We start from the raw sequence: 26,537 nt of genomic DNA on the forward strand, positions 1-26,537 counted from the left end.
TGGTATTTGATCACGCAGTTAGAGATACACCAAGAGTAGCCTAGTTGACCTCCTTTCCACAGGAGAATAGGTCTAGTTTAATCAAAGAAACCGTTGCAGGAACATTGATTGCATAAAATGATTGGTTTATGGCTCTTGTCTTTACAATGGTTTGGCATGTCAGCACAGCAAAAATTTTGACAAAACTGTTCTGGCATGTCCACATACAACACATCTTACAATAGTAGTTGAATCCCTGCATTCTAAGGGCACGTCTACACTTACCTCCGGAGCAATCGATCCAGCAGGGGTCGATTTATCGCATCTAGTGAAGATGCGATAAATTGACCGCTGGGCGCTCTCCTGTCGACTCTGGTGCTCCACCGGAGCCAGAGGCGCAGGCAGAGTCGACGGGGGAGTGTAAGCAGTTGACTTACCGCAGTGAAGACACCGCGGTAAGTAGATCTAAGTACGTCGACTTCAGCTATGTTATTCATGTAGCTGAAGTTGTGTAACTTTGATCGATCTTCCCCCCACCCTTAGAGTAGACCAGGCCTGAGATTCCTGATTATTCTTATTCTGTAGGACACACCATCATTTTGGGCACAGTTGCTTTTGTGTAACTTCTGAACAGGAAACACTGCAGATAGAATTAGGAAGATAGATGAAATGGTACAATTGTAACACTTTGTAACTTTCCCATGCACACTTAGGGGTTGTCTACACAAACAATTAGACTACTAAAAGCTGAGTCTCTGAATCTATTCTGCACTCGCCTGCTGAGGTCTAACTGTATGTACCCTGTTTCAGAGTAACAGCCGTGTTAGTCTGTATTCGCAAAAAGAAAAGGAGTACTTGTGGCACTTTAGAGACTAAGATTCACATTAGCAGTTCATTAGAGCACTTTGATCTAGTCTGCTTTGAAATGGGACTAGCTGAAAGCACTCTAACAAACTCTTAATGCATGTCAGCAGGGTTCACAGGAGCAGTTAGACCACAGAAGGGTAGCAGGGTAGATTCACACCCCATGTTGCCACATCTAATTGTTCATATAGACAAGCCCTTAGAAGAAACCATTGCATTGAGCTAAAGACCTCATCCCAGTTAATACAACCAACGCTTGTCAATATTACCGGGACAACAGTTGTGTATACATTATACAGTCTTTGTAAACTCAGTGTTCAGAATTACAGTTGTTGCACAAATTTTTAGACAGAGATTGCTGCAACACAGTTCACCACCCCTTTCAGATAGTACAAAATAGCAATAGTAAATACCTATGCTATACCTATATCTCATTATAGTGAGAAGCAGAAATCCTGGCTGCTCTAACATATATGGAACTCCCTTTACCATTAGAAATCTTTACTTTTCCATAACTCAGTCTAAATTTAGAAATACCCACTGTTCTTCTGAAGCACTCTTCTTTTGCTATAGTGCATTTCTCAGAATACTGGAAGATCCCTGATTAACTTATAATTCATAGATTCATAGATATTTAGGTCAGAAGGGACCATTATGGTCATCTAGTCTGACCTCCTGCACAACGCAGGCCACAGAATAGGTTATTGATGGAACATTTTACTATACATTCGTCCAGTGGTATTCTCTCAAAAACAAACACAAAATATATTGGGAAAATTATTTTGAATGTTTGATAATGTCAGCTTAGTTTTGGTTTGTGCCCATCACCTCCTACCACTCCTAAAATGGCACTTCTTTCCCGTAGATGAATCCTAATAATATTTATTTATTGAAAGCTTAACTCCTACTTCACTGGCCTCAGTTGCACTATTTTTGCTAGATCCTGAATTTCTTTTCAAGATTGGTTCTTGAAAAACATTTCAGGTAACACAGTTTTGGATGACAGAGACCTTTGTATTAAACAGTTGTTTTCAATGTATGGTCTCAACTGACTTCTACCAACTTTTTTAAAAACAGTTTTTCCCTGGTTAGGCCAGCACATGCCGGCAAAACTATGTTATGGAAATAGTTTTTAGGAACTGATCTTGAAAGCCATTTCAGGATTCCACAAAGATTGCATTCTGGGTATGGCTTCTGTATATCTTGGAAAATTAACTGTTATATGTTGAATGACACAAGCTGATATTCCAAATAGCTTGTTGATTCAATTTTGCAGCGGGGGTTAGAATCAAGCCATTGGTGTAATTTGATGCTGCTGTTTCACAAAGCCAAATTTATCTGGTTGTTGGAATGGTTGTGCTGTTTGTTCAGTAATTTGTCCCCTATTTAGTAAACAAAAACTTTTTTTTTTTTTTGCTCATTACTGTTTCAATATCTTCCTTTTAGCTTTCCATCTCTTGGATACAGGTACTTTGTTGTTTCTAAAGAGAGAGATTCTAAAAAATCCATTGAAGCGCTATGATTTTGGCATAGGCTAAAAATAATCTTAAAGTATAAGTTTCTTTGTTTTTTTCTAGTGTTGATAAAATATGTATATAAATGTTTTGTAAAACGGTAGATGGGTAGAAGTTGTTTGTAAAGCAACAATTCACTAACATTTTCAAGTGACCACATAACTCTGCAAGTGAAGAGTAAACACATTAGAAGAATAAAAATATAGGGATTTGTATCACTCTGTCTCTCTGTTTTTAACTGAATGTACATTTAGGGTCATATCTTAAAGGTATTAGAACTATTCTAAATCAGGTAGAGCTGGAAAATGAAAACGCACCCCTCAATGGAAGGGAGTGATAAGAAAATGGCAGAATAATGACTAGGACATGCCAGCTTCCCTGGCCCCATCAAAGTATATAGTGCGAAAATTCAACAAGAAGACATTGCACCCTATTTGAGGAGCATTTGAACCTAAATGGTCCTTTTCTCCAATATGAGTTAGAGTGCAGGGAATGAATGGCACCCTTGCTTCACCTCCAGGTGCATTATGCTCTTTGGCAGATGGTAACTGTCCTTATACAGACATATACTTGATACTCTGTGGAAATGTGTATGTGTGGAGAACGGCCTCAATCTGCATTTGCTTGAGGCTAAATTGTGCATTTCCCCATATTTCCCAAAGGTGTCACTCCTGTTTCAGTTCCTGTGTATTCGATTCTGGCCTAATTAATGAATATTTACAATTACTGGCAAAACAAATGTGGGGATCGTAGACTCAGGAACATCAGTCAGAGATAGCTCTGCTGATGAAGAGAGCTAAATTTTATGGCTAACAGCTCCTATTCCCTGGGTAACAAGTGAAGTGTTGTTCAGACCTGGAGGAGTGCCTATTTGGTGCTTGTATTGGTGCAAGGAACAGGCACAGAAAACTGGGGAAAGAGCAGGAGCCAGGATAAGGAAGTATTGGGCACATAAAATAACTATTTAAAAATTTTGCTGTGTTAATTATTTTATAAATAAATATTCCCTATAAGCTATTTTATGTAAGATGAAGTAAAAATAATAGAGGGTGTATTTTCAGCAGTGAGATTCTTGTAAACGGCAAATCCATGTGCACTGGGCTGAAAATGTGTCCCTGTTTCCTGTTTTAAAATCCCATCTTGTAATTACAAGACACTTTTCAGTGAGCTTTAGTGCTGACTAATGTTGATTTCATGAAGTTCTGGGAGCTTTGCACCTTACCAACTTCCTGGAGTTGAACTAGGGCAAAAAGAGGCAGTACTCTCTTTATAAGCCTCATGTATCACACTAATAATGTAGGCTTACTGGACTGATCACCCTTTTCCATTTCCCTAGCAACAACACATATTTCTTCAGTGTAAGAGGAAAGGCGAGTATAAAGAAAACAGTCCTACCTCTGACACTGCATCTCCACCATTACATGTCATTGAGAGTAACTGCCACATTTTCTGTTTGCACAGGGACTTGGCAGCAGATCTTCTCATGATGATTCCCAATAATGAACTGCAGTTAGTAAAGCTATGTGCCTTCTATCCTGGATCCACAGCAGAGATAAATGACCTACATGAAAAGGTACATTTAAGGGGCTTTTATTAATAAAAAAAACCCCTCATTTTACTATTCAAGTAAATGTTTGTATTGATTTGTTTCTTAATATGTAGATAAATTCATAACACTTAAGGACAAATTCATTCCTAGCATGAATTTGGCCCCAATAATATGTTGTATTATCATCTCTCATATCCATTTTTGTTCTGTTTAATCTGCATAATACTTTTACCATCAGTTTATGCACAATAAGAAATGTGTATTTGGTTTCTGGTATGCTATAAAGGCAGTTTGATGTAGTGACCATCAGACTGGACTGGGACTCAGGAGACGTAGGTTCTATTCCCAGCTTTGCTGCTGGCCTGCTGGGTGACTGTGGGTAATTCACGTTCACTTCTCCGTGTCTCAGTTTCCACATTTATAAAATGAGAATAATGGGATTTTCCTTCTCTATTAAGCATTTGGAAATCTGCTGATGATTAGAGCTTGGTGGTGGCTGTTCTTATTATGTGTGCAGTAGCAGACTAAGGCCAACTCTATAAGAATCCGGATTCCCCCCAGTGCAGAATGTTTCCAATTGCTCATGGTCATAAGAGTCATCTGTAAATAGGGCTTATAGTCTCCTTGTCTCTGAAGTCATATTAAAGAATGCCTCCTTCCCCCACTACCCTGATCTCTGTGGTACTGCGTCTGGTGCCCACTGGCTCCTTTGCCTGGCAGACTTCCTCTGCAGCCTGGAAGAGTCTGCCTCCTCTGACTACTTTACTTTTGACTCAGACTACTCATCTAGTCACTTCTTAGACAAAAGGTTTGTCACAGAAAGACCTCACAAAGTTCTGAGACACTGAGGCTGACATTCACCAGGCATTTGGCATACTGACTCTACCAGTATGCATCCCTGTACACGGGATCAAAGTGTACTCTCCTAGTGGTGAGTTACATGTCCGTGAAAACAATCTTTATTACATTTAAATAAAGAGAATGATCTTTTCTTCATATCAGAGAAAATCTGTTTTTGTTATGCTTTATGGGAACTTCCATAGTTTCTTGAACCTTACCATGTTCAAACAAAACTATTTATTTCTTGTGTAAAACCTTTGTTTTCTAGTGTAATCTACCAGGTGTAGAAGAATGTATGCAGCTAGCAGAGACTGCTCAGGCAAATGGAGACATATTTGAAACCATAAAATACTATTTGTTAAGTACAGAACCAGAAGAAGCCCTTCCTGTTGGCATTCAGTATATTAAAGGTAGGCTTATGAATGGAAGAACCTGATCTCAATGTAGTCATTTGTTTGGCTTCTTTCTGCTTGGTATTTACCATTTTCATTTTTTGTTTGTATTTTTCAACAGAACAAATTAGTAGCTCAGATTGGACTTTGGATTCAGTGTGTCCCTTTCTTGATCTTCTAAGCTGTATACGCACTGAAAGATTAGTGCTGCATAAATGTAGTGAGTGAGTATGTTTCCCGTGATTATAAAACTGAAGCTTCCCTCTTTTTTAAAGATTACTCTTTCTCCTTGTTTACAGTCGTGTTCTGCTTCTTTCCTACAGCTAGCAATCACTTGGATATCTTTACAACATAGCTCTCAGCTTAGACACCTGAATAAAAATAACAAATACAACCATATGATCTAATCCATCAGCCTTAACATGGGCAAACTTCCTTTGAGCCAATGGGTGTTTTGCAAATGTTGGGACTGAAGGTTAGGTCCTAAATTCAGATTCAGGCCAACCTATCTGCATCTGTAGTAGCAGAGCAGGATCTTGAAGGGACAAATGCAAGATCTTCTCTGGTTGAGTTTCACTGAATTGACAAAGGTGTTGGGAGAACTTCAGGCCACAACCTGTGCATTCCCTATTTTGGGTAGTTATCGAGAAGGTTGTGGTGAGACCACTATCACAATATCTAGCTTCCTCAGAACTCATTGACACTCTAGTCAAAATGGGTATAAACCTAGGTTTAGTACACAGGCTGCACTTCTTGCATTTAATTTTCCCTTTGTGGTAACAATGATCAGGTATTCTTGCTAACTTCTAGATCTGTCAGCTGCCTTTAAAACTGCTGATCATGAAGTGTTGCTGACCCATCTTTGGTCTGAGGCAGGAATTGCTGGGGTGGAGATTGCTTTTTCTTGGCTGAGAAGACCCAAAGAGTTGTAATAGGCAATTATTTGTCAACTGTAAGGGCACTCTCTTGTTGGGTCCTGCAGGATTCCATCTTATTGCCCCTCTTGTATCAATGTGTATATTTGGTCTATTGAAGGAGTTAGTGAAGAGAAGCAGATGGTATTATTTTCAGGCTAATGACCTTAAAGTTTGTCTCCAACTCAAATGATCAAGCTGGAGCTGTTGAGACTAATGCAGGGTTCAGGTGAAATTGGGGAATGGATGAGAGCAAGCTGGCTGAGGCTCAATCCAGACAAGACAGTTGATGCTGGTAGGTTGAGAGAAACAACCCAAAGAGTTAGTGGAGATTTGATTTGCACCAAAGAGGTGGGTGTTCAGCTGCCATTGTTAAATAACTAGAGTCTGGCTAGACCAAAGATTGCATTTAGAAGTGACTGTCATGATCAAAAAGGTGTTTTACTATCTACGTCTGGCCAGATGAGTACGACATACTCTTTCAGATTCAGATATAGCTACTATCATTCATGCCTGTGTCACTGCAAGGTTAGACTATCCCAGTGCAGTCTGTGGGGGATACATCTTAAATTTAATAGGCAGCTGGAACTGGTGCAGAAGGTAGCTGTCTGGTTGATAACTAGACCATTCTGTAGAGAGCACGTGGCTCTGCAGATAGATTTTAAGGTGTTGGCTTGAACTTATAAAGCCTTAAATGGTCAGAGTGTAGCTGAGCACCTCTGTTTCCAGGATACACTGGCTTTGTCTGCACTACGCAGCTTTTAGCGACACAGCTGTGCTGTTAGAAGCTGAGCTGTTAAAAGGCGCGCACGCAGTGTAGCTGTTTTTTGTCAGCAAGAGAGAGCTTTCCTGCCAACACAAATCTTCCACCCCCAACGAGCGGCAGTAGCTTTGTTGGCAGGAGAGCGCTCTTGCCAACAAAGTGCTCTTCACGTTGGCGCTTTTCCTTGACAAAACTTTTGTCTTTTGGAGGGGAGGTGGGGGGGGAGGAGTGTTTTCTTAACACGTCTGAACGACAAAAGTTTTGTCATTCACTTGCCAGTGTAGACAAAGCCACTGTTGCAAGCAGGATCACCAGAGACACTGATGGTAAATCTGCGTAACAGAGAGAGCATTTTCCATAAGAGCCCCAGGGATCTGGTATGCCCTCCTGCTGCTGGTCTGAACTGCCTGGATTTAAGAACTTAAGGAGTACCCTGCAGTGCCTAACGCTCTGTCTACACTGCCAATTGAATGACAAAACTTTTGCCGTTCACAGGTGCTTAAAAAAGCCCCCATGAAAGACAAAAGTTGCAGCGGCAAGTGGCAGTGCAAACAGCTCGTTGTCGGCAGAAGCGCTCTCCTGTCAACACCGTGAACTCCGCTCCTAGGGGGTGGAAGTATTTTGTCAGCAAAGTGCCGACAAACAGTGTTTACACTGCCCAACTTTTAACGACATGGCCGTGTAGCTGTGTTGTGTAGACAAAGCCTAAATGTTTTGCCTGGTTTAGAGAATAAGGGAGTTTTATTATTGGTTATAAATATGATATAATGCATTCAGTTTGCCTAATTGACATTATCCTGCCTGACTGCATAAAATCAGAGGAAGCTTTTGTGGGGGGAAGCAAATAGGAAACAAAACAATGATAGAGAAAAGGCTCCTTCAGGGAATAACAGGGGAAGCTATTAATTGGGGAATGCCCCTGCATGCCTCCATCCAGGCTAACCAGGATTACATTTCCCAGACCTAACCCTACAATCAAAGGGAATACTAAACCTTTAAGAGTTTGTCTATGCTGCAGTCAGACACCCACAGCTGGCCTGTGGCAGCTAACTTGGGCTTGCAGGGCTCAGGCTGCAGGGCTATAAAATTGCAGCTTGTTGCAGGGCTATAAAATTGCAGCAAATTGTAGATGTTCAGGCTCAGACTGGACCATGGGGTCTGGGACCCTGCAACGGGGGAGGGACCCACTGTGACAGATTTTTGTTACCAATCTGCCTGAGGCATCAGGTGATTAGGCTGAGGCCACAGGATTGTTGGGGGCGGGGGGGAAGATGACCGAGCACATTAAGCAACTGAGTTTTAAAGTTTTATTGATAAAATAATAAAATAACAGCGGAGAGTGATGGGTGCTCCCCACGTCACTTAGAGGAAGGAAGAAAGCGTTAGTGCCCCTAACCCACTTTCATACTCACACCCTCACTACCCGAGGCTGGCCAGGCCTGGATGTAACGTTAGAAGAAGAGGGGGAAGGATGGACAGGAGTTCTGGCCTGTGCGCACAGGTTGTTTAGGGTTCGCTGCCAATCTTCAACTTGCTTCAGCTCTTAGGAGGGTTTTAAACCTTAGGATTTTTTGGGGCATTTTGGTTCAGGACTTTTGCTCCCCTGAGCTTTTCGTACCAGTCCGAGACAGCCTTTGGTGGCTTTTTTGGTTTTTTAAAAACATCCTAGCTTTAGGGACACTACATTAGTTTTATTTTTTGTTGGCCTTCACTGTTTTGCTTGGTTTTGCAGCCACTGCAGGTTTATGCAGTTGAATTTTTCTTTTTTTGTGGCTGGTTGGAGTTGGAATTTAGGCTCCCTCCCCATCTTTCTTGGCAGGCCGCCGAGCGTTGGTTGTGTGCTGTGGCCTTGAGCTGGAGCCAGCGTTTTATTTTTGGACTGAGCTAGCCGAAGTGTTGAGTTAACTTGTTCTCTGCTCTCTTTCTCCTTCCCCCTTTGGCCTCTCGCAGCCTGCAAAAGAATCTTTCACTCCCCACTCACACCTTTGACCCTTCCCAAATTGCCCTACGATGCTTGCAACAGTGTTAGCAATATACAATGCTGATCTGCCTCCCCCAGGGGACCCCCTGGGGGGGTGGGGGCCCTTGGGGTGTGACACCACAGTCTGAACTGCAACCTGAGCCTGGACATCTACACTGCAATTTTATAGCCTTGCAGCCTGAGCCCTGTGAGCCCAAGTGAGCTGACCCAGGCGAGCCACTGGTGTTTTACTGTAGTGTAGACATAGTCTAAAACAGTGTTTCTCAACCTTTTTGATACCAGGGACCATCTTGCTGCCTTTCTAAACTGTGTCAGGGAGATTTTAGGGACTGGCGCCACTCCACAGACTGACTGGTCATTGAGCAACGCTGGTCTAAAAGACCCTGGTGGAACAAAGAAGGGGAGGTGTGAAATATCAAAGGCTGCCTGGTGGAGAATCTCTGATAGAGGGAGACTCTGCAGCAAGCAGGCTGTTTCTCCTAACCCCAAGATTAATGAATTTATCAAAGCTTGTAAGGAAATGTTAAGAGTTAGGTAAGGGGAAATATACATATAGACCTTCGTTTTTACCCTTTGCTCTGCATAATCTGTACCTTTTGAGTGAATGAATATGTTATGATTTCTTTCGAAGAAGCTGTTTTTGTCACTTTTAGTGACTGCTGTTGCAGGCTCCTGGAGGTAAAGAGTTTACAGGTGCCAAACCCAGTTGACCCTGTCATATTAACACTCTTGAGAAAGAGATGTTGCAACCTAGAGATCCAGTTCCAAAGTGACTGGAACACTGGATTCCACCCTGGAGACGGGTGCAGGGGAGCCAGGCCTGTCAGGAAGGGATGCACCAAGAGGAACTAAAAGGGATCTAAAGTGCAACTTGCCCGGTAACCATGGCCCCTGCTTTTGAGGAGAGGACTGAAGTACTAACTAATATGTGAGGATGATACTGTTTGTATGTGGAGCTGCAGCCTACTGAAAGGAGTGAGCTGTCTGAAATTTTTACTTGAGTTTGTTATTTTAAACAACTGAAAATGCTCAGAGTCCATGTGTGGCGCCTTTTATTCTGAAGTATGAGAAAAAAATAAAAATCAATAAATGGAATCGGTGTTTAGCACATGAAATGTAGTTTACAGTTATCTGGTTTAGAACTTAAATGTAATCAACCAGGCAGCACACACATTCCCTACAGAAATACACAGATCAAGCAATATTTTAAATTATTTAGTAGAGTAATAGTCTGTTTAAAGTTTCTACAGATGATTGAAAAACTCTGATTACTTTTGATCCTTTTCTGTTTTTAGAGTTCGGAATGAGCTGCTGATATTGTCTGGTTACATTGGTGCTTTACTTGCTATTAGAAGACAGTATGCTAGCATTGTACCTGCACTTTATGAATACACAAGGTAATATTAATTATTTACCTACTTGCACTGCAGTAGCACCCAGAAGCCTTGGTCAGGATTATGGTACATAGTAAGAGAGCCCCTATCCCCAGAAGCTTATCAATCTAAAGTCCCATTCTTGCAATGAGCTCATGTGGATTTACTCCTGTGCTCACCCAGAGCTCTATTGGCTTCTTGCATCACACAGGCACAAGGGTCAGCCTGAAAGCAGAATTTGGGCCTCAGTCAAACTGTGTGAAAGAAAAGATTGTCCTGAAAGAAAAGATTGTTTTTATAAGTAGATAGATATTCTAGATCTTGTCCTTGCTTTATCATAAGTTATCAATTGTACTTTGTAATTTTATTTGACTGAAATTGATTTGAGAAATAATAACAGGATGAGATATTCTCTTTTATAATAGAAACAAGAAGCTAAGGAAAAATAGGTAGGTAATAACCTATTTGTGGCAATTCAGACATCAAGCTCTGAGGCGTCCTGGGACTCACAGAAGCCATATAGGTTTCAGAAGAACAAGGACCATCTAAAGCTGTATTTCTTTAGCCTGACCCTGCAAGACCTATAAAATCCACCATAATCTGACCTCATAGCTTTTTATGCTCCAATCCAACAAAGCACATAAGCACGAGATGTCCCAGTAAAGTCAAATGGCCCTGGATATATGCTTAAACATAAGTACATGCATGCTTGTAGAATCAGGGACTGAGTAAATTGAAAAGCTGTCCCTCTTTTCTTGCTCTGGTATATGTAAAATTAGGTCCAGTGTTAGTTTTCTGAAAATTCCTATGTCCACAAGTACTCAGTCAAGACAAGGTTGTTTCAGATATTGTGCAAAATCACATTACTCTGACCCACTTAGCCGTCCAACATCCTCAGATATTGTATTTATCATTTCAGCATACATCAGTCAGTACCAAGACACACAATTCCTATAAGATTCAGTAAATGTCATTTTAAAAAAAGCATATACAGCCTTAAAATATAGGCCTCAAAGGAAAACTCTGCCATTAAATTAAGATAATTATATGTGAAAATATAAAAACTAATCATTCATAAATTTAACTCTAGTGGTATAGCAAAAATATCCAATTTTATGGTCAATTCAACATTTACTCAGACAGATTGATACTGCTAATTTCTAGTTTATTTTCCCTTCAATTCTAACAATGTATATTTTCTTGATTTAAATGTTTTCTGTAGGAAGATATCTTAATTCATTTTTATTTCTTTTTTTAGTCAGCTTTTAAAACGAAGGGAGGTATCTGTACCCCTGAAAATTGAACAGCTTTCTGAGGAACTAGATGCTTGGAGAGCTTGTACTCAGTTAGTCAACAAGTATGTGTGAAATGTAAAGTTATCATAATAGAAATTACTATGATTTAAATATGCTCATTGTAAATAAAATGTTTTATCCCATTTTTTCTTTGTAGAGTATGAATATGTCAATTTATATAAAAATTAAGATACTTCATTTTGAAATAATATTGTTTTTGTTCATCTTGAGGTATACTGCAAATGAAATGCATAGCTTAAAATGAAATATATTTTACTCACAGATCTACTGATGAATTGTCATATACCCTTCCATCCGAATCACAGAGAATGGTTTATTCAACATTGGTATCACGAATAAAAGAAGAACCTCTTAAAGGAATTATTGGACTGGATTACGTCACTGGGTCTAATCTTCCTAGTCACTCAGATGTTCACATCTCTTGTTTGACAGGGTTAAGGATACAGGTACCATTTTATGGAGCCTGAGTGCTTTTTTTGGAATACTTAATAAAATAACAATTACTTTAAAGAGTCAAACCAATTGTTTTCAAGTGAAGAGGTGGAATAAAAATTGAAAATTGTTGAGGCTTGCAGCATTCTCAAAAGAAAACCTCTGAGGAAGGGGAATATTGTTGGAATATTGCTCGAGTACCCTGCACTGGCAAAAGCTGCCATTTTGTCTTGAAGGACACTGTCTTAACTACAGTAGGCTATACAGAGAGAAAAGAAAAAATTCAGGAGGAAAAAATGTTTGAAATCCCCAATTGGAGCAGTCAAAAGTTTTTAGTCTGTATAAGGAATAGAAATTTCTCTTAGCACATGCTCTCTCATTTTTAATGTATGTGACCTATTGCCAACCTTACCGTGGTTTGACTTGAAAACAATTAAAGTTTTATTTTAGACTTCACACTGTCCTTAATGTGTTGTGTTATAATGTGCATTTCTAGAATGCCAACCACTATAGTACCCAGGAGCCATTACATGAATTAAAAACATACATCAGTGATCCTTCAGAGGACAGTTCTCGTCGTCTCCCCATAATTTAATAATATAACGGATACACTTTCAAACATGACAATCAGCTTTCAATTACATTTATCACATATACAGTGCTTTGTGATCAAAGTAGTTAACGTATTTTAATCCTCACTACATCCCTGTGAGGTACGTATCATTATTATTGCCATTTTTACAGATAGGGAAACAGAGACTCTCAATTCTGCCAGGCATGTTTCTCCAGACCATGCTGCAATTTGAAGACACTCTGGGCTTGTACACTCCAGCGCTTACTTTGGTATAACGTAAGTCACTCAGGGGTGTGAAAAAGCTACCCCTCCCCCCCCGAGTGACAAGCTCTCCCACTGACATAGCTACTGCTGCTCAGAGAGGTGAAGTAATTATGACAACAGGAGAGTATACATACTCAATAGCCACACAGGAAGAATTCATTAATGATAAGATAGTTTGTAAATATGACAGAATTATTATTTTAAAATGTATCTAACTCAGGAATTTAGGAAATATGAAATTTGGGCTTGCAGATTTTTAGGACACATCTGTTTACCTGATAAGTATAGCATTATAAATTGAGTATGACAGTTTTAATCAGACTTGATTACAACAGGTATAACTTTTTAATGTGGCTGTAGCTATCACATAAATTAGCATTGTATTCTCGATTCATTTTCATATCAGATGAAGTAAAAATGTGCATTTGCTAGACTGCATCTCTTCTGGAAGTATGGGGACATGATGTGTATCTTTTTCCTCCCCTCGAACATTCACAGGGTCCAGTGTTTTTCCTTGAAGATGGAAAATCAGCTATTTCACTGAATGATGCTTTGATGTGGGCCAAAGTGAATCCCTTCTCACCATTAGGAACAGGAATACGACTCAACCCATTCTGATAAGACTTTTTCCTCTGTAGTGCTTAAAACAAGTAACATCCAGCAGGTTAACATTAATTTAACCTTGATTGTTGAAGGACAGAAAGATGGCAGTTGATTCTTCCTGAAGGACAGTTATTTGAATTTTGCGAAATGTAAGTGAGAAAATGAAAAATGGATTTTTATAAAGTTATATAATAATCCAAAGAAAAAATGTCCTTACATAATTGACAGCCATGGTTGTTGTTTTTTTTTAAGACAATAATACTGATGTCACACAACATAAAAATATTTCAGTAAATTTTGGTGAACAAATTGTAAAGCAAGTAAAGAAATATCTGAACATTACCAAAATACTAGGGTAGCTGAAACTGAAATTCATAAGACATTTTTAATACATCAGTACGCATTTATTTATGCTTTTATGAATTGCCACTGAGATACAGCTGAGTTTCATACATTCTGTATTCCCTTTTATTTGTATCTAATACTTAGTAAAATGTGATTCTAAAGAGTGCTAGTGTAAATTAAATGACAACATAGTCAAAATACTTCAATTTTTAATTAAAAAAATCTTTCCATACAACAAATATTTAAGCTTTAACAGGAAAAGAGAAGTCATTTTGATGAATATCTAGATTAGGATAAATTATTATATTTTCTAAGTCCATCTTTAACATTCCCCCATTATATTTTAAATGAGCACTAAAATGTGTTTTATGAACCTTATTTTTTTAATAAATAGCTTGTAAGTAATAAACAGCTTATTTAATGAAAATTATTGAAATACATTATGTAAATTAAAATTCTTGTTTTTTAATTTTGTATAGATTGTAAAAAATTGTATGGTATTGAGGAACTGATACATAAATATGTGGGCATTGCTTTATTTAGTTAGATGGTTAATTCATGTCTAGTATTATGTACACAAATGTCCATGAATGAATTGAAATCTGAAGGATTGACTCAACTGCCACTCTATCCTTTAAATCTTTGGTAATATACTGAAGGTTTATACTGCTGTACTTAAATCTTTTAAATAATTATAAATATGTAGTATAACTGCATCAATTTGTGGAAGTTGTGCCTTAATGTGGAACCTCAGACAAATCTATTCCCTCTTTAGACACTGAGGAAGATAAATTATTTTTTCATTGTTAGGTTTAGAGTATAAAAATTGAGTCAAAGGGCACTTTTTACATTAGAAATATGTCTGCTAATAGTCTTTGTGAACAAAAATTATGTTGTTTTTGCTTTAACGTAGTCCTTACCCTATGTGGGGGAAAAAACATAAGACAAAATATTGTAAAGTGTGCATTTACTGTTACAATATGTAGTCGCAACTGTCAAAACATAGCTGCATCAATGTTTCCCAAAATAATTTCAGGTTGTTTGCTAAAATGTGATTTCATTGTCAAGCAGAACTGCTCAACTATAGTTATTTCCCCTTTAAATTAAAAAAAACATTTCTGATGTCTTCACCTTCAAATAATTGTGTTTTGTTCTGTACCGTGTCTGAATTTCTCTATAGCTTTCCAGGCAAAAATATTTCAAGCCATACAACTTTTATACTCTGTAACAGGTGCTCTGAAAAAATCTCTTGTAATCTTAATGTTCTTGTAATAAGTGTTAAACTAATAAAATGTCTCTACCAAAGTCACATGTTTGTCAAAATGACGAAAAACATGTCAACTACTTGATATGTTACTAAAAATTAATATCAAAGATTGTAAAAATCCATGTACAATAGTTCAAGATACAAAAGGACACCAAGTATAACTGTCTAATTTATTCAACTCATCACATCACAATGTGCAAAAAGTTTGACCACATCGTCATTACCCATCTTGCACCAATGCAATCTGTAAATTGGAAAATTTCACTGACAAAGAACTTGAAATATTAAAAACAATTCAATCTAGTAAGTAATCAAGTCTAGGAGGAGGCTGACCTGTAAAAGCAACTATGGTAGCAAGTCACTGAAGGAAGCTGTCTAACAATGGGGAAACTACAGAGATGTATATTTTAGATACTGTTTTGTTTAGTGATGATTTCGCTTGTCACACTTCCACAAACATCAGATTTCCAATATGTACTTTGTTTTGGCATTTACTAGAAGAAAATAATGCTCTAATTTAACAGACACTGAAACCAATCAGGCAATTCGCTCCCAATGGATATGGTCAAAGAATTATAGAGATAAAGTTGATCTTGTACGTTTTCAAAGTTGAGGTCTCTTCAACACTTTTTTTCAGTGTTCAGTTAGAATCCTTTTGGCTAGGTGCCTGGAGCTGCCGCATTTATACATCCACAGTAAAAGAGCATCTGTCAGCTTGTTTCACCTGGATTTCTTTGAAATGAACGCCACTTTTGCCTCTGATTTCTGGACGTCCTCGGTCTAAGAAAAGAAGCAATTGAATAATGCACCCATGTACTTTTGCTGCTGATTTATTATCATACAATTTAACTATAAAAACATGTCCTTTGCAATACAATGAAATTTATCTCAAACTGCCAACCACAAGTCTTGTTTACACATAAGGAGTGTACCCATTTAGCTATACTGGTATATAGTTAAACCGGTTGGTTGTACAATCCCCTTAGTATGGATGCAGTTAAATTGGTATAAAGTTGCTTATACCAATATAGCTTATTTCCATTGATATAAGCACCTTTAGACTGATAGAACTGCAGCCATCCTAGGAGCTGGACAAATTTAGCTATCCTGATAGAAAAAAAAAAAATCACACCTCTAACCAAAACAGTTAAATCTCAACAAAAACTGCAGACCAGACCACAGTATACCTCAAACTATCATAGGAGATTTGTTACTGGACTCTTCTATAATACCATGATCAAGATTCCACATGAAATCACTCACTAGGAGACTCTGCTAATCCACTTCCCATTTCTATTGGAGATTGCAAAGAACAGCTGAACTGTGATACAAAAGTCATTTAGACTATTTAATACCATTATCATAGTATCTGAGGGCATCACTCCAATATATTTATCCTCACGACATCCCTGTGAGGCAGAAAGTACTAGGTGACAGAAGTGAGGGTGAGCTGTAATAATTTATCAATTATACTTTACATGTGTGTCTGATAGAGGTTTACTAGATGAATTCAAAGGGTCAATTCAAGAATAAGCTACCACCACTTAAGGGGCCTGTTAGGGTAAGCACGGTTGATCCAGGGTACTGGAGTCCAGGATCTGATCTGGCAGTGGGAGAACTGCACAGTTTCATCCCACAAGACACTGCACCTGAAGGGGTGCATTCAGACAATGGAGGGGAAGAAAGTGGTGCTAGTCCTGTAACCATAACATTACTACCCCCGTTTTTTTCCCCTCACAAACAGGGACCACAGACATAGAGACCTGCCAAAAATCACACACAAAGTTTGTTGGAACTGAACCATTGGGGAATTGAACTGTTGTCTCCTAAGTACTAGAATAGAGTTCTAACTGCTGGACCTCCTTCCAACTCGTATCCACACTTGCACAGCTCTGACCAGTTTAAACACTGGTCCACTGTGGCCTTCGAACATACAAACTGTCTTGGAACCTTTTCCATTTAACTAGTTACAATTTCTTAGGGGTTTTACATATCCACTACTTTTTTCTTGGTGAGGAAAAGCTTCAACTAATATTCTCAAAGGTTCACTGTCTGCCTTCAAGATATAAATACAAAGGCTATCTATGCAATCAGGGCCACGGCCTACTGTTCTTACTCAGGCAAAATACCCATTGACTTCGTTGGGAGTTCTGTTTGAGTAAGGACTGCAGGATTTGTCCATTGGGGAGCAAGTAAAGAACATCTGTTACCATTACACTGGAGAAGGAACTGCCTTCAGACTGTGCTACTAAGTATGGTGGAAGTTCTGAATCATAAGCCAAAACACTATGGTGTGGAAGAAAAGCAATTTCGGCTCCTGAAATATAAGCAGCATCTGTAGATGCTGCCACTGAGGCTCAGAAGAACTTTGTGGAAGCAATGTAGTTAGTTTCTAATAAGGTCCAACAGTTTTAGTAAAAAGACCACTTATCCATGTAATCAATGTAAAATAAAATTTAAAAAAAAACACACTCCAGTGGAAGAGACTGAAATGAAAGCTTACTTGATATAAAAGAAAGTTTCTCTCTCTTGATGTTAACCACACTCCCAGAGGGGTCTACAGCAGCTGGATGACGAACTGCACGCTCTGCCAAGCTTGGTTTAATGTTAAACCGCTCTTCAAAACACAATTACAATTCATTCATTCATTACAGTCCACATAGTCATAGCCTTCATACAATTCTTCAGTGATTTTTTTTATTTAAAAGACACTCCCAACTATAAAATCTAAATAAAGAAACAAAGATCATCACAAACTCTAGCAAAAGAAAAAAGTGCTCTGGCAAAAAAATACCGTAATTTTATTCTGCAAAAGCTATACACAAGGGGACACACAAAATAAGTTTATGTGGTGGTGGGTTGTTTGTTTGTTTAAGAGGCTATGATATGTTTTAGCAATCACATTGTGGGAAGAGTAAGGATATGTCTACACTTAAACTGCTACAGCAGCAAAACTGCATCTGCTCCACTGTAGACATTACACTGATGGGAATGGTTCTCCCATTGACAAGGGTAATTTGTCTTCCCAAGAGGCAGCTTCTAGGTAAATGGAAGAATTCTTCCTTTGATCCAGTGCTGTGTACACTCAGGTTTTGGTTGGCATAGCTATGTCTTTCAGGGGTGTACATTTTTCACACCCCTGACCAACGTAGCTATGCTGATGTAAATTCCCAGTGTAGACCAGCCCTTAATCCGAGATAGGTCTTATCCTTAAATAAGCATGAGAAGCTGTTTTGCAACAGATTACAACGTGCTTCTCTGAATAGCCAGGTGTATTAGTGCTGAGTTTGGCCAACTAAATAAAACACTTTGAAGAACAAAAGCAGTATTATTTTTTTGTTCTCATTTATTACTTGACACAGAATATCTGCTGTCATTATAGAAATCCAAACTTTTTGACCCACAAGTTTAAATTTAGACAGATTTTGACCATGTGTCTTTTCTACAGACAATCCGGACTGATGTTCCCATTTGTGCCATATCAATCTGAGTCCTGTAATACTTTCAAACTTTAGCTGTATACTCCTAGAAAATGTTGCTTAGAGCAGCTAACTTAGAGCTTAAGGCACTGAACATGTAAACACTTACTTGTGACCGGGGGAGAGGGGAAGAGGGCTTAGGCTACCCCCACATGGTGCCATGGTCACCGTGCCCCAGTGGGATGCTGTGGGAGTAACTGTGTTCCTCAGATGTATAAAGTGGGGAGTAGGAATAAGGAGGTGATGTTACCTCTGTATATGGCTTTGGTTAGACTGATTCTGGCATACTGTAACCAGTTCTGTTGTCCACATTTTAAAAAAGATGTTGAAAAACTGAAAAGGGTGCAGAAAAAAGGCACAAAAATCACTTGAGGGATGGAAAAAATGCCTTACAGTGTGATATAAAGAGCTCAAGCAGTTTAGCTTATCAAAAAGAAGATTTGAGAGGTGACTTGTTACAGTGTATAAGCACCTTTAGGAGATGAAACTACCAGGTACTAAAAGGGATATTAATGTAGTGGAAAATGGCATAAGAACCAGGAAGCTGAAACCAACCAAGTTCAAATTAAAAAATATTTGTGCCATATTTAGAACAGTAAAGGATGGTTAACCATTAGAACAAACTACGAACGGAAGTGGTACATTCTCCATCCCTTGATGTCTTCAGATCACGACTGGATACCTTTCTGGAAGATATCCTTTAGTCAAAGAAGTTATGGCACTTCATACACAGGTAACTGGGAGAAATTTAACAGCCCTTGACACACGGGGGTCAGACTTGATGTCTTATGGTTTCTTTTGGTCTTAAACTCTATGGATCTATGGTAGTAAAGTTAAACACGTGTCAGTGTTTGCAGGATCAGGGCCTCAAAGAGTAAAGATCAGCTGCGTTTTAGCAAATTCACCTAAGATCATAAAAAGTGAAAAAGAATTAAACAGAATAGTTAAGCAAGCTCAAAGTATGTATTTCACCTTCCACTCTTGAAGGCTTACTGAGAACATTTGAAATATGGGCCAACTCACCGCATTCCCCAGGCCCACTGTCCAATTAAGTTAAATTAACCTGATAAGTGAAAAACTTAGGTTCAATAGTTCCCTGTTTGTATGTTTTTACTAGCAGGAAATCAATGGAGTACCAAGGAAAATCTCTCTGCTCCAGAAACACTTAAACTATTTAGAGTTAAGCCAGCTAAAGAAGTGATCATGGCAGCAGCAGCTTTTAATGCAAAGGAATGGCAAAAAGTGAATGAATCACTTGTAAGTAATATGGCAATGGTGGAAACTTTATCTGTTATTTCAGCTATATTCCATCATTATATCACTAATATTAATATATCATCTAAGTATCACTGTTCACTTTGAATGCAACTGGCTGAAAATGTTTCCTCAAATGATGTAATCAGAAAGTGGTATGATGTTTTCTTTATAATTTCCTAAGCAGTTGCTAATCCTCTTCATGTTACTCACACCAATAGTTCCACTACCTTCAGTGGGGTGACAAGTTGTAGTTAAAGCAAGCATGACTTGGCCCAAAGATCATTCAAATATTTGCCTGTTTTCCATTTTCAATCATCAGACTAACAAAGTAGGACAGTGAACATGGGAAACAATCAGTTGCACTATGTACATCAGTTTTTTATACTTGCTTTGAAAAACCACTCACTTGGGTTCTCTTCCCTCTCTACCAGTCTCTGTTGCATATGCATATTGATGATAGCATTAACCTTTTGTCTATTTTTGTTAATGTTGGGCTCTATCATTATTTCTGTTAGCTTAATGTTGTTCTTGATAGCCTTTGAAGCTGTTGACCTGGCAACCATCGGTAACTGCTCCTGATAATAGTGGTCTGTAAAGTCAACCTCATCCTGAATATTTTTAATTCTGGGGGGGAGAAAAAAAAAAGCAAAATGTTAATGAGTCAGTTACGTTACTACTAATAAATACTGAACACATTATTATACTCAACACTTTTCAAGATACTGGTTACATATTACTAAAGAATTCTTACAATTCCATTGTGTGGAATTTATAAATGGGGAAACCTTGACACAGAGATAAGCGATTTGCCCAAACCCACAGAGACAAGTCAGTGTCCCGGCCAGGAAAAGAACACAGGAACTCCTAGTGCTCAGTCCACTAAACCAAAACTCTCAAACATTTTTCCAAAGTATGGACCATTCTTAAGAGAAAGTCTTCTGTGAGCCATCTCCACTCACATTCCGATTCATGATAAAACACATATAAGTCACAGCTGAAGCCAGAGAGCACCAAGAGCTTTCTACAGCTGTCTAACCTGGAAGCCGAACATGCAGACACTTGCTGATGCAAGTTACTTCACTCAAGTAATCATGTGACTAAAGCTGTTCACATGCATAGGACTCTCCACATCTGCCTAAAGATTGCACAGCAATCGGCACTTCAGGCTAACCCCCTATGGTGTGGACTACAAGGGAGGCTAATGTAAGGCTACTTATGTCAGCCCTATGCCACTCCCGTGCTGGGGAAATTCTCTTGCAGCTCACTTATGCCCTCTATATGCCACCAGGGTGAGTCATGGGGCCAAAGTGGAGAGCAGAATTTGGCCATATGAACTTATAAAGCTTGATTATTAGAAACTCATTGTGTTGTCTTGTAATTCTCTTGGTGGACGGTAACACTTAACTCACATATCTCTGAAATCCACTGAAGGGATCAGGGGCATCCATACAAATCTCCCTTAACACCATTTTGCTGCCTGGCCCCAGAAACCACACTGACAGTGGCTTCCCTGATTATGGCTGCCGCTGTAGCCCTCATCAGCGGAGCTCTAAATTGCAGAGCAGTAAGTCGGTGTGTCATAAATATAAAGGGAAGGGTAAACCCCTTTGAAATCCTTCCTGGCCAGGGGAAAGCTCCTCTCACCTGTAAAGGGTTAAGAAGCTAAAGGTAACCTCGCTGGCACCTGACCAAAATGACCAATGAGGAGACAAGATACTTTCAAAAGCTGGGAGGAGGGAGAGAAACAAAGGGTCTGTGTGTCTGTCTATAGTCTGTCTTTGTCGGGGATAGACCAGGAATGAAGTCTTAGAACTTTTAGTAAGTAATCTAGCTAGGTATGTGTTAGATTATGATTTCTTTAAATGGCTGAGAAAAGAATTGTGCTGAATAGAATAACTATTTCTGTCTGTGTATCTTTTTTGTAACTTAAGGTTTTGCCTAGAGGGGTTCTCTATGTTTTTGAATCTAATTACCCTGTAAGATATCTACCATCCTGATTTTACAGGGGGGATTTCTTCATTTCTATTTTTTATTAAAAGTCTTCTTGTAAGAAAACTGAATGCTTTTTCATTGTTCTCAGATCCAAGGGTTTGGGTCTGTGGTCACCTATGCAAATTGGTGAGGCTTTTTATCCAACATTTCCCAGGAAAGGGGGGGTGCAAGTGCTGGGAGGATTGTTCATTGTTCTTAAGATCCAAGGGTCTGGGTCTGTAGTCACCTAGGCAAATTGGTGAGGCTTTTTACCAAACCTTGTCCAGGAAGTGGGGTGCAAGGTTTTGGGAAGTATTTTGGGGGGAAGGACGCGTCCAAACAGCTCTTCCCCAGTAACCAGTATTAGTTTGGTGGTGGTAGCGGCCAGTCCAAGGACAACGGGTGGAATATTTTGTACCTTGGGGAAGTTTTGACCTAAGCTGGTAAAGATAAGCTTAGGAGGTTTTTCATGCAGGTCCCCACATCTGTACCCTAGAGTTCAGAGTGGGGGAGGAACCTTGACAAGGTGCTACACACTTTGTCTACAGTAACATACACAAGGTTCCACGGTATGCTGAGGGGTTAAGAATCTAGCAGAACTAGATCATCGTCAACTCCATTCACAGAATTGGGGTTCTGCTGGGTTGGGGAAAATTAAGCATGTTCTGAAGAAGCAGCACTCCCTCTTGCACATCCCCCCGTTTAGCTCAGTGGGCATAAGCTCCTTTACGCTCACAGAACTGGAGGAGAGCATATGGATTTATGGTTTTATACTTATAAACACCATCTGTTTTATTAATGGGTTTGCTCTTTATACTATTCTTATTTAGTGAATTTCAGGGCTGCTAAGAAGCATGCTGATAACCACTTTAAAGAGATCCTAGGTAATACTATGTGCTCTGTAAGCTTTCATACACAACACTAATTACCTCACTGTCAATTAAACAACTTTGCTTTTTCAATGAATGAACCAGAGCAGGACTGTGGTGATTTTTGTGATGTGGGCAAAGGTTTACTAGGAATTTAAATGTTATTTCTCTCGTGAAGCAGGCATCAGATCCTGGCCCTACTGAAGTCAATGGCAAAACTCCAGTAGACTTCTCGCCAAGGCTTCAGAAATCTGAAGGTTTTGAGTAATATTTAGATACTACTCATTAATATGCTACTAAAATGAATCCTTTACAGAAAACCTGATACATAATATGCTTCTGTAAACAATAGCACCCACCGTCCGTTTGTCAGCATTGAGTAGATGTCTTGTACCAAAATTTCTGCTGCTCCCGGTTTACAGTGAATTGTCCCATCTATTAGTTCTTGGACAGGCTTCAATTTTCTTCTGGAAAAAAACTATAGCAAAAAATAAAAACAGAGAGCATTTCAGTTCCTATTAGTTGAGAGGCACAGGTCTATCCTTCCATGCTATTTACTTGACGTGTGATCACTCACTTTGTTTTCTCTCAGCCCCCTTCCAATCCAATCCCACTCAAACCCTCACCCCTTAACCAAAAAGGAACAGCAATTAAAGAAAATATGCAATATTATGGGTGAGAACTGGAATCTAAACTGAGCAAAAATTCAACCAAAAATTCAATACAAAAACCGCAAGGCCAAGATTTAACCTTGGGTGCCTCACCATGCGCACGGCCCGGCGCCGGGAACAAGTCACCAGGGCTGGCCAGGTGCGTGACGTGTCGTCCGTTCCTCCAGCGCCATCCCCGCGGAGCTCGGCAGCGGCCCCCGGGACTGTCCGCAGGGACCCGCGGAGCGTGCCGGGCTCAGCCGGGCTCCTCCCGCGGCCAATCAATACCTGGGGGAGGGGGGCGGAGCGCCAAGGGGCCGCCATCGCTGCACCAACTTTCCGAGCCCGACGCGCCCGGGGCCATGGCGGGGCAGGGTTCGCACGGAAGGGAACCTCGAGCGCTGGGTGCTCGTTACCAGGCGCACCGTCCCCGCTCCGAGCCGCTGCCCGGGCTCGTGCCCCACGGCGGGGCGGCCCCCTCACCTGGCCGAGCTGGGACCAGTTGCTGAGCTTGGTGGCCAGCGAGGCGCCGTTCTCGTAGCTGTGGCTGTGGATGTCCTCGGGGTAATACCAGGAGAAGATCTCGGCGATGAGGTAGCCGTTAGAGAAGTCCCTAGAGAATAACGACAATAACGGTAAGGCGGAGGGCGGGTGGCGCGCGCGGCGCCGCGCCCGGCTCGGAGCTGCCCCGCCCCGCCCCCTCTCACCGTCGGAAGTTCCTGGGGAAGAAGCTCAGGTCCAGGCTCTGCAGCCACCTCAGCACGGCGCGGGGCAGCCCCGTGCGCTTGGGGGCGTGCGAGTACGACATAGGGGCGCGAGAGGCTGGGACTGCCCGCGAGCCGCAATAGGGCCCCCTTTCCCAGTGTCCTCTAGCTGCTGACCAGTTACCAAGCAACCGCCACAAACTATGGAAGTAGGCGGGGACTCATTCGACTCCGCCCACTGCCCACAGATTCTCCCAGGATGACTAGGGCGCGCACGTGCGCCAGGCAACCCGTGAGCAGTTTTGCCTGAGTGCGCACGCGCCGTGGTCGTAGCTGGAAGCCAATGGACGGCCGGCAATAGCGGCTGCACGAAACTCTGAGCTACCAGCACGTTATTCGGAGTCGGCGGCTAGCGCTCTACTGGCCGTGCCAGGGGGCGCCATCCTACCACACAGGTCCCCAGGTAGGCGCCTGCGGACCGTCATGTGCCCGTGCCCCAGGTGTTAGCTGTGAGCTCCCCGTACGCACCAACAGCACCCCCCTGTACAGACCAGCGTCATGCACATCAGTTACCAGCTCCTCTGGGTGTTTTAGTCTTGATCAGTTGCTACTGTGTTTACGCGTCTAGAAATAGCAGCATTAATTCATCTGAGATGTGGTACAAAAGCACATGCCGGCTGTCTAGAGATCTGATTCTATCTATTTAGTCTCTTTGCAGTGTTCTCCCTTATTTTGCTAGATATCCAAAAACATTAAAAAGTTGATTTTTTTTAATACTATCTAGGTTAAGAGCTAATGATTTTACAGCCATTAGTAAAATTATATCTGTGCATCCACCTCTTCTCTCTAACCCACTCAATTTATCTGAGTATTAGCCTTTTGGCTCGTCTCAAGACATGCATCGTGTTGACTGCCAACAATCATGACTTTGAAAAGGACACTTAGTCACTTTTAAGGATCCATTCACCATGTGTTTGTCCACCTTAGTCACGTACATTCTGCCGTTTTACTGCACTATCTCCTTTCTTATTTCTTAGATCTTGCAATCTTATTCCAAGATTTTTTTGTAATTAGGCCATATCCTGAATTGTTTTACAAGCAAAAAACCCACTAAAGACAATGGGCTTGAAAGTGTATTGATTGTACAACTGTGGTGTTATGTTCTGTCCAAAATGTCTTGTATGGTTCAGACACAACAAATCCTGCATTTTGGCATGGGGTTAGACTAGATTACCCTTGCGGTTCCTCCTAACCTTCTGATTCTACTATTACATTTATTTTCCCCCCTCACACTTGACCACTGTCTGATTTTTACTTCTAGATATTTAACTGGCTATAACAGCAGTATTGATCAGTCATTCCATTATCAGGCTTAATGTTTGCAGATTGCACAGAACTTCGAAAATGGGAAATTCTGCATAAGGGTAGGTGACCGGGTATCTGGTTTTCGACCGGAACATCTGATTGAAAAGGGACCCTGGTAGTTCTGGTCAGCATCGCCAACCGAGCCATTAAAAATCTGGTCAACGGTGCTGCCTGGCTAAGGCAGTCTAATCCCTACCTGTCCTGGGGCACGATGCTACACCCTGGAAGCGGCCAGCAGGTCCAGGAAGCTCCGCACGCTGCCCCCTCCCTGAGCACCAGCTCCACACTTCCATTGGCTGGTTCCGGTCAATGGGTGTTTGGGGGGCGGGAGGGGGGCGGTGCCTGTGGGCGAGAACAGTGCACGAAGCTTGCTGGGCCCCCCCACTGCCTAGGACCTGGACCTGCTAGCCACTTCCAGGGCACAGTGCAGTGTCCCAGGACAGGCAGGAAGCTTGCCTTAGCCCCCCCGCTGCACTGCTGACCAGGAGCTGCCCATAGTAAGCCCGCACCCCACCCTGAGCCCTAAACCCCCAGCCCTGACCCCCCAAACCCAGAGCCCCTTCATGAACTCCAAAACCCTCATTCCCGGCCCCAGCTCTGAGCCTGCACCCCCAGCCTAGAGCCCTCAGCGCCCCTACCCCCCAACCCTAGTGCCGCAGGCCAGAGGCCCCTCCCACACTCTGAAACCCTCATCCCTGGCCCCACCCCAGAGTCCTCACCCTCTCCCTCACCCCAACCCCCTGCCTCAACCTGCAGCCCTCTCTCACATTCCGAATCCCTCATCCCCACCCCCTGAGCCCCCTCCTACACCCCAAACCCCTCATCCCTGGCCCCACCCCAGAGCCCATACCCCCACCTCAGAGCCATACCGCCTCCCACACTCCACCCCACTGCCTCAACCCACAGCCCCCTCCCACATTCTGAATCCCTCAGCCGCACCCTCCCAGCCTGGAGCCCTCTCCTGCATCCCAAACTCCTCATCCCCAGTCCCACCCCAGAGCCTGCAACCCCAGCTGGAGCCCTCACCCCCTCCTGCACCCCAGCTCCCTACCCCATCCTAGTGCAAGTGAATGAGGATGGGGAAGAGCGAGCCACCGAGGGAGGGGGAATGTAGTAAGCAGAGGGCAGGGCCTCGGGGAAGGGGTGGGGCTAGGGTGTTTGGTTTTGTGCGTTTAGAAAGTTGGCAACCCTACATAAGGGCCTGCACCCACTGGCAGCCAGCTTCCCCCAAGCCCCACCGACCAACTCCTCCTCCTCCCCCCTCTCAGCACC

At 41.4% G+C, this 26,537-nt stretch overlaps 2 protein-coding genes and 1 long non-coding RNA gene across 5 annotated transcripts in view; 2 read left to right on the forward strand and 1 right to left on the reverse strand.

Moving 5' to 3' along the window:
* Positions 1-14,971, forward strand: part of WDR17 (WD repeat domain 17) — a 114,800-nt gene extending 99,829 nt beyond the window's left edge. For both annotated transcript variants that reach the window (XM_084627230.1, XM_084627231.1), the window contains 8 exons: positions 2,290-2,310; positions 3,819-3,930; positions 5,015-5,156; positions 5,260-5,362; positions 10,092-10,193; positions 11,428-11,526; positions 11,748-11,931; positions 13,254-14,971. In XM_084627230.1, coding sequence (XP_084483356.1) covers positions 2,290-2,310; positions 3,819-3,930; positions 5,015-5,156; positions 5,260-5,362; positions 10,092-10,193; positions 11,428-11,526; positions 11,748-11,931; positions 13,254-13,373 — 883 coding nt within the window. In that variant the 3' untranslated portion in view covers positions 13,374-14,971. The remainder of the gene's footprint in view (positions 1-2,289; positions 2,311-3,818; positions 3,931-5,014; positions 5,157-5,259; positions 5,363-10,091; positions 10,194-11,427; positions 11,527-11,747; positions 11,932-13,253) is intronic.
* A 155-nt stretch (positions 14,972-15,126) lies between these two features.
* On the reverse strand, positions 15,127-24,108 carry SPATA4 (spermatogenesis associated 4). 2 transcript variants are annotated; one of them, XM_084627232.1, is made up of 6 exons: positions 23,904-24,108; positions 23,311-23,809; positions 22,906-23,024; positions 20,113-20,330; positions 17,474-17,587; positions 15,127-15,750 (listed from the first exon to the last, which is right to left on the reverse strand). In XM_084627232.1, the coding sequence occupies exons 1-6, from the start codon at positions 24,002-24,004 to the stop codon at positions 15,653-15,655; spliced, it is 1,149 nt and encodes a 382-aa protein (XP_084483358.1). In that variant the 5' UTR covers positions 24,005-24,108; the 3' UTR covers positions 15,127-15,652. The 2 variants fall into 2 exon arrangements, with proteins under 2 accessions (XP_084483358.1, XP_084483359.1); XM_084627233.1 differs by having other exon boundaries at positions 23,680-23,809; positions 23,904-24,099.
* LOC311520034 overlaps positions 23,702-26,537 on the forward strand; it is an 85,380-nt gene continuing 82,544 nt past the window's right edge. Inside the window, exon 1 of the long non-coding RNA XR_014711452.1 lies at positions 23,702-23,831. This is a non-coding gene — a long non-coding RNA (uncharacterized lncRNA). The remainder of the gene's footprint in view (positions 23,832-26,537) is intronic.

The sequence above is a fragment of the Lepidochelys olivacea genome, assembly GCF_965140295.1.
Source record: "Lepidochelys olivacea isolate rLepOli2 genome assembly, chromosome: 4".
Taxonomy (NCBI): Eukaryota; Metazoa; Chordata; order Testudines; family Cheloniidae; genus Lepidochelys; species Lepidochelys olivacea.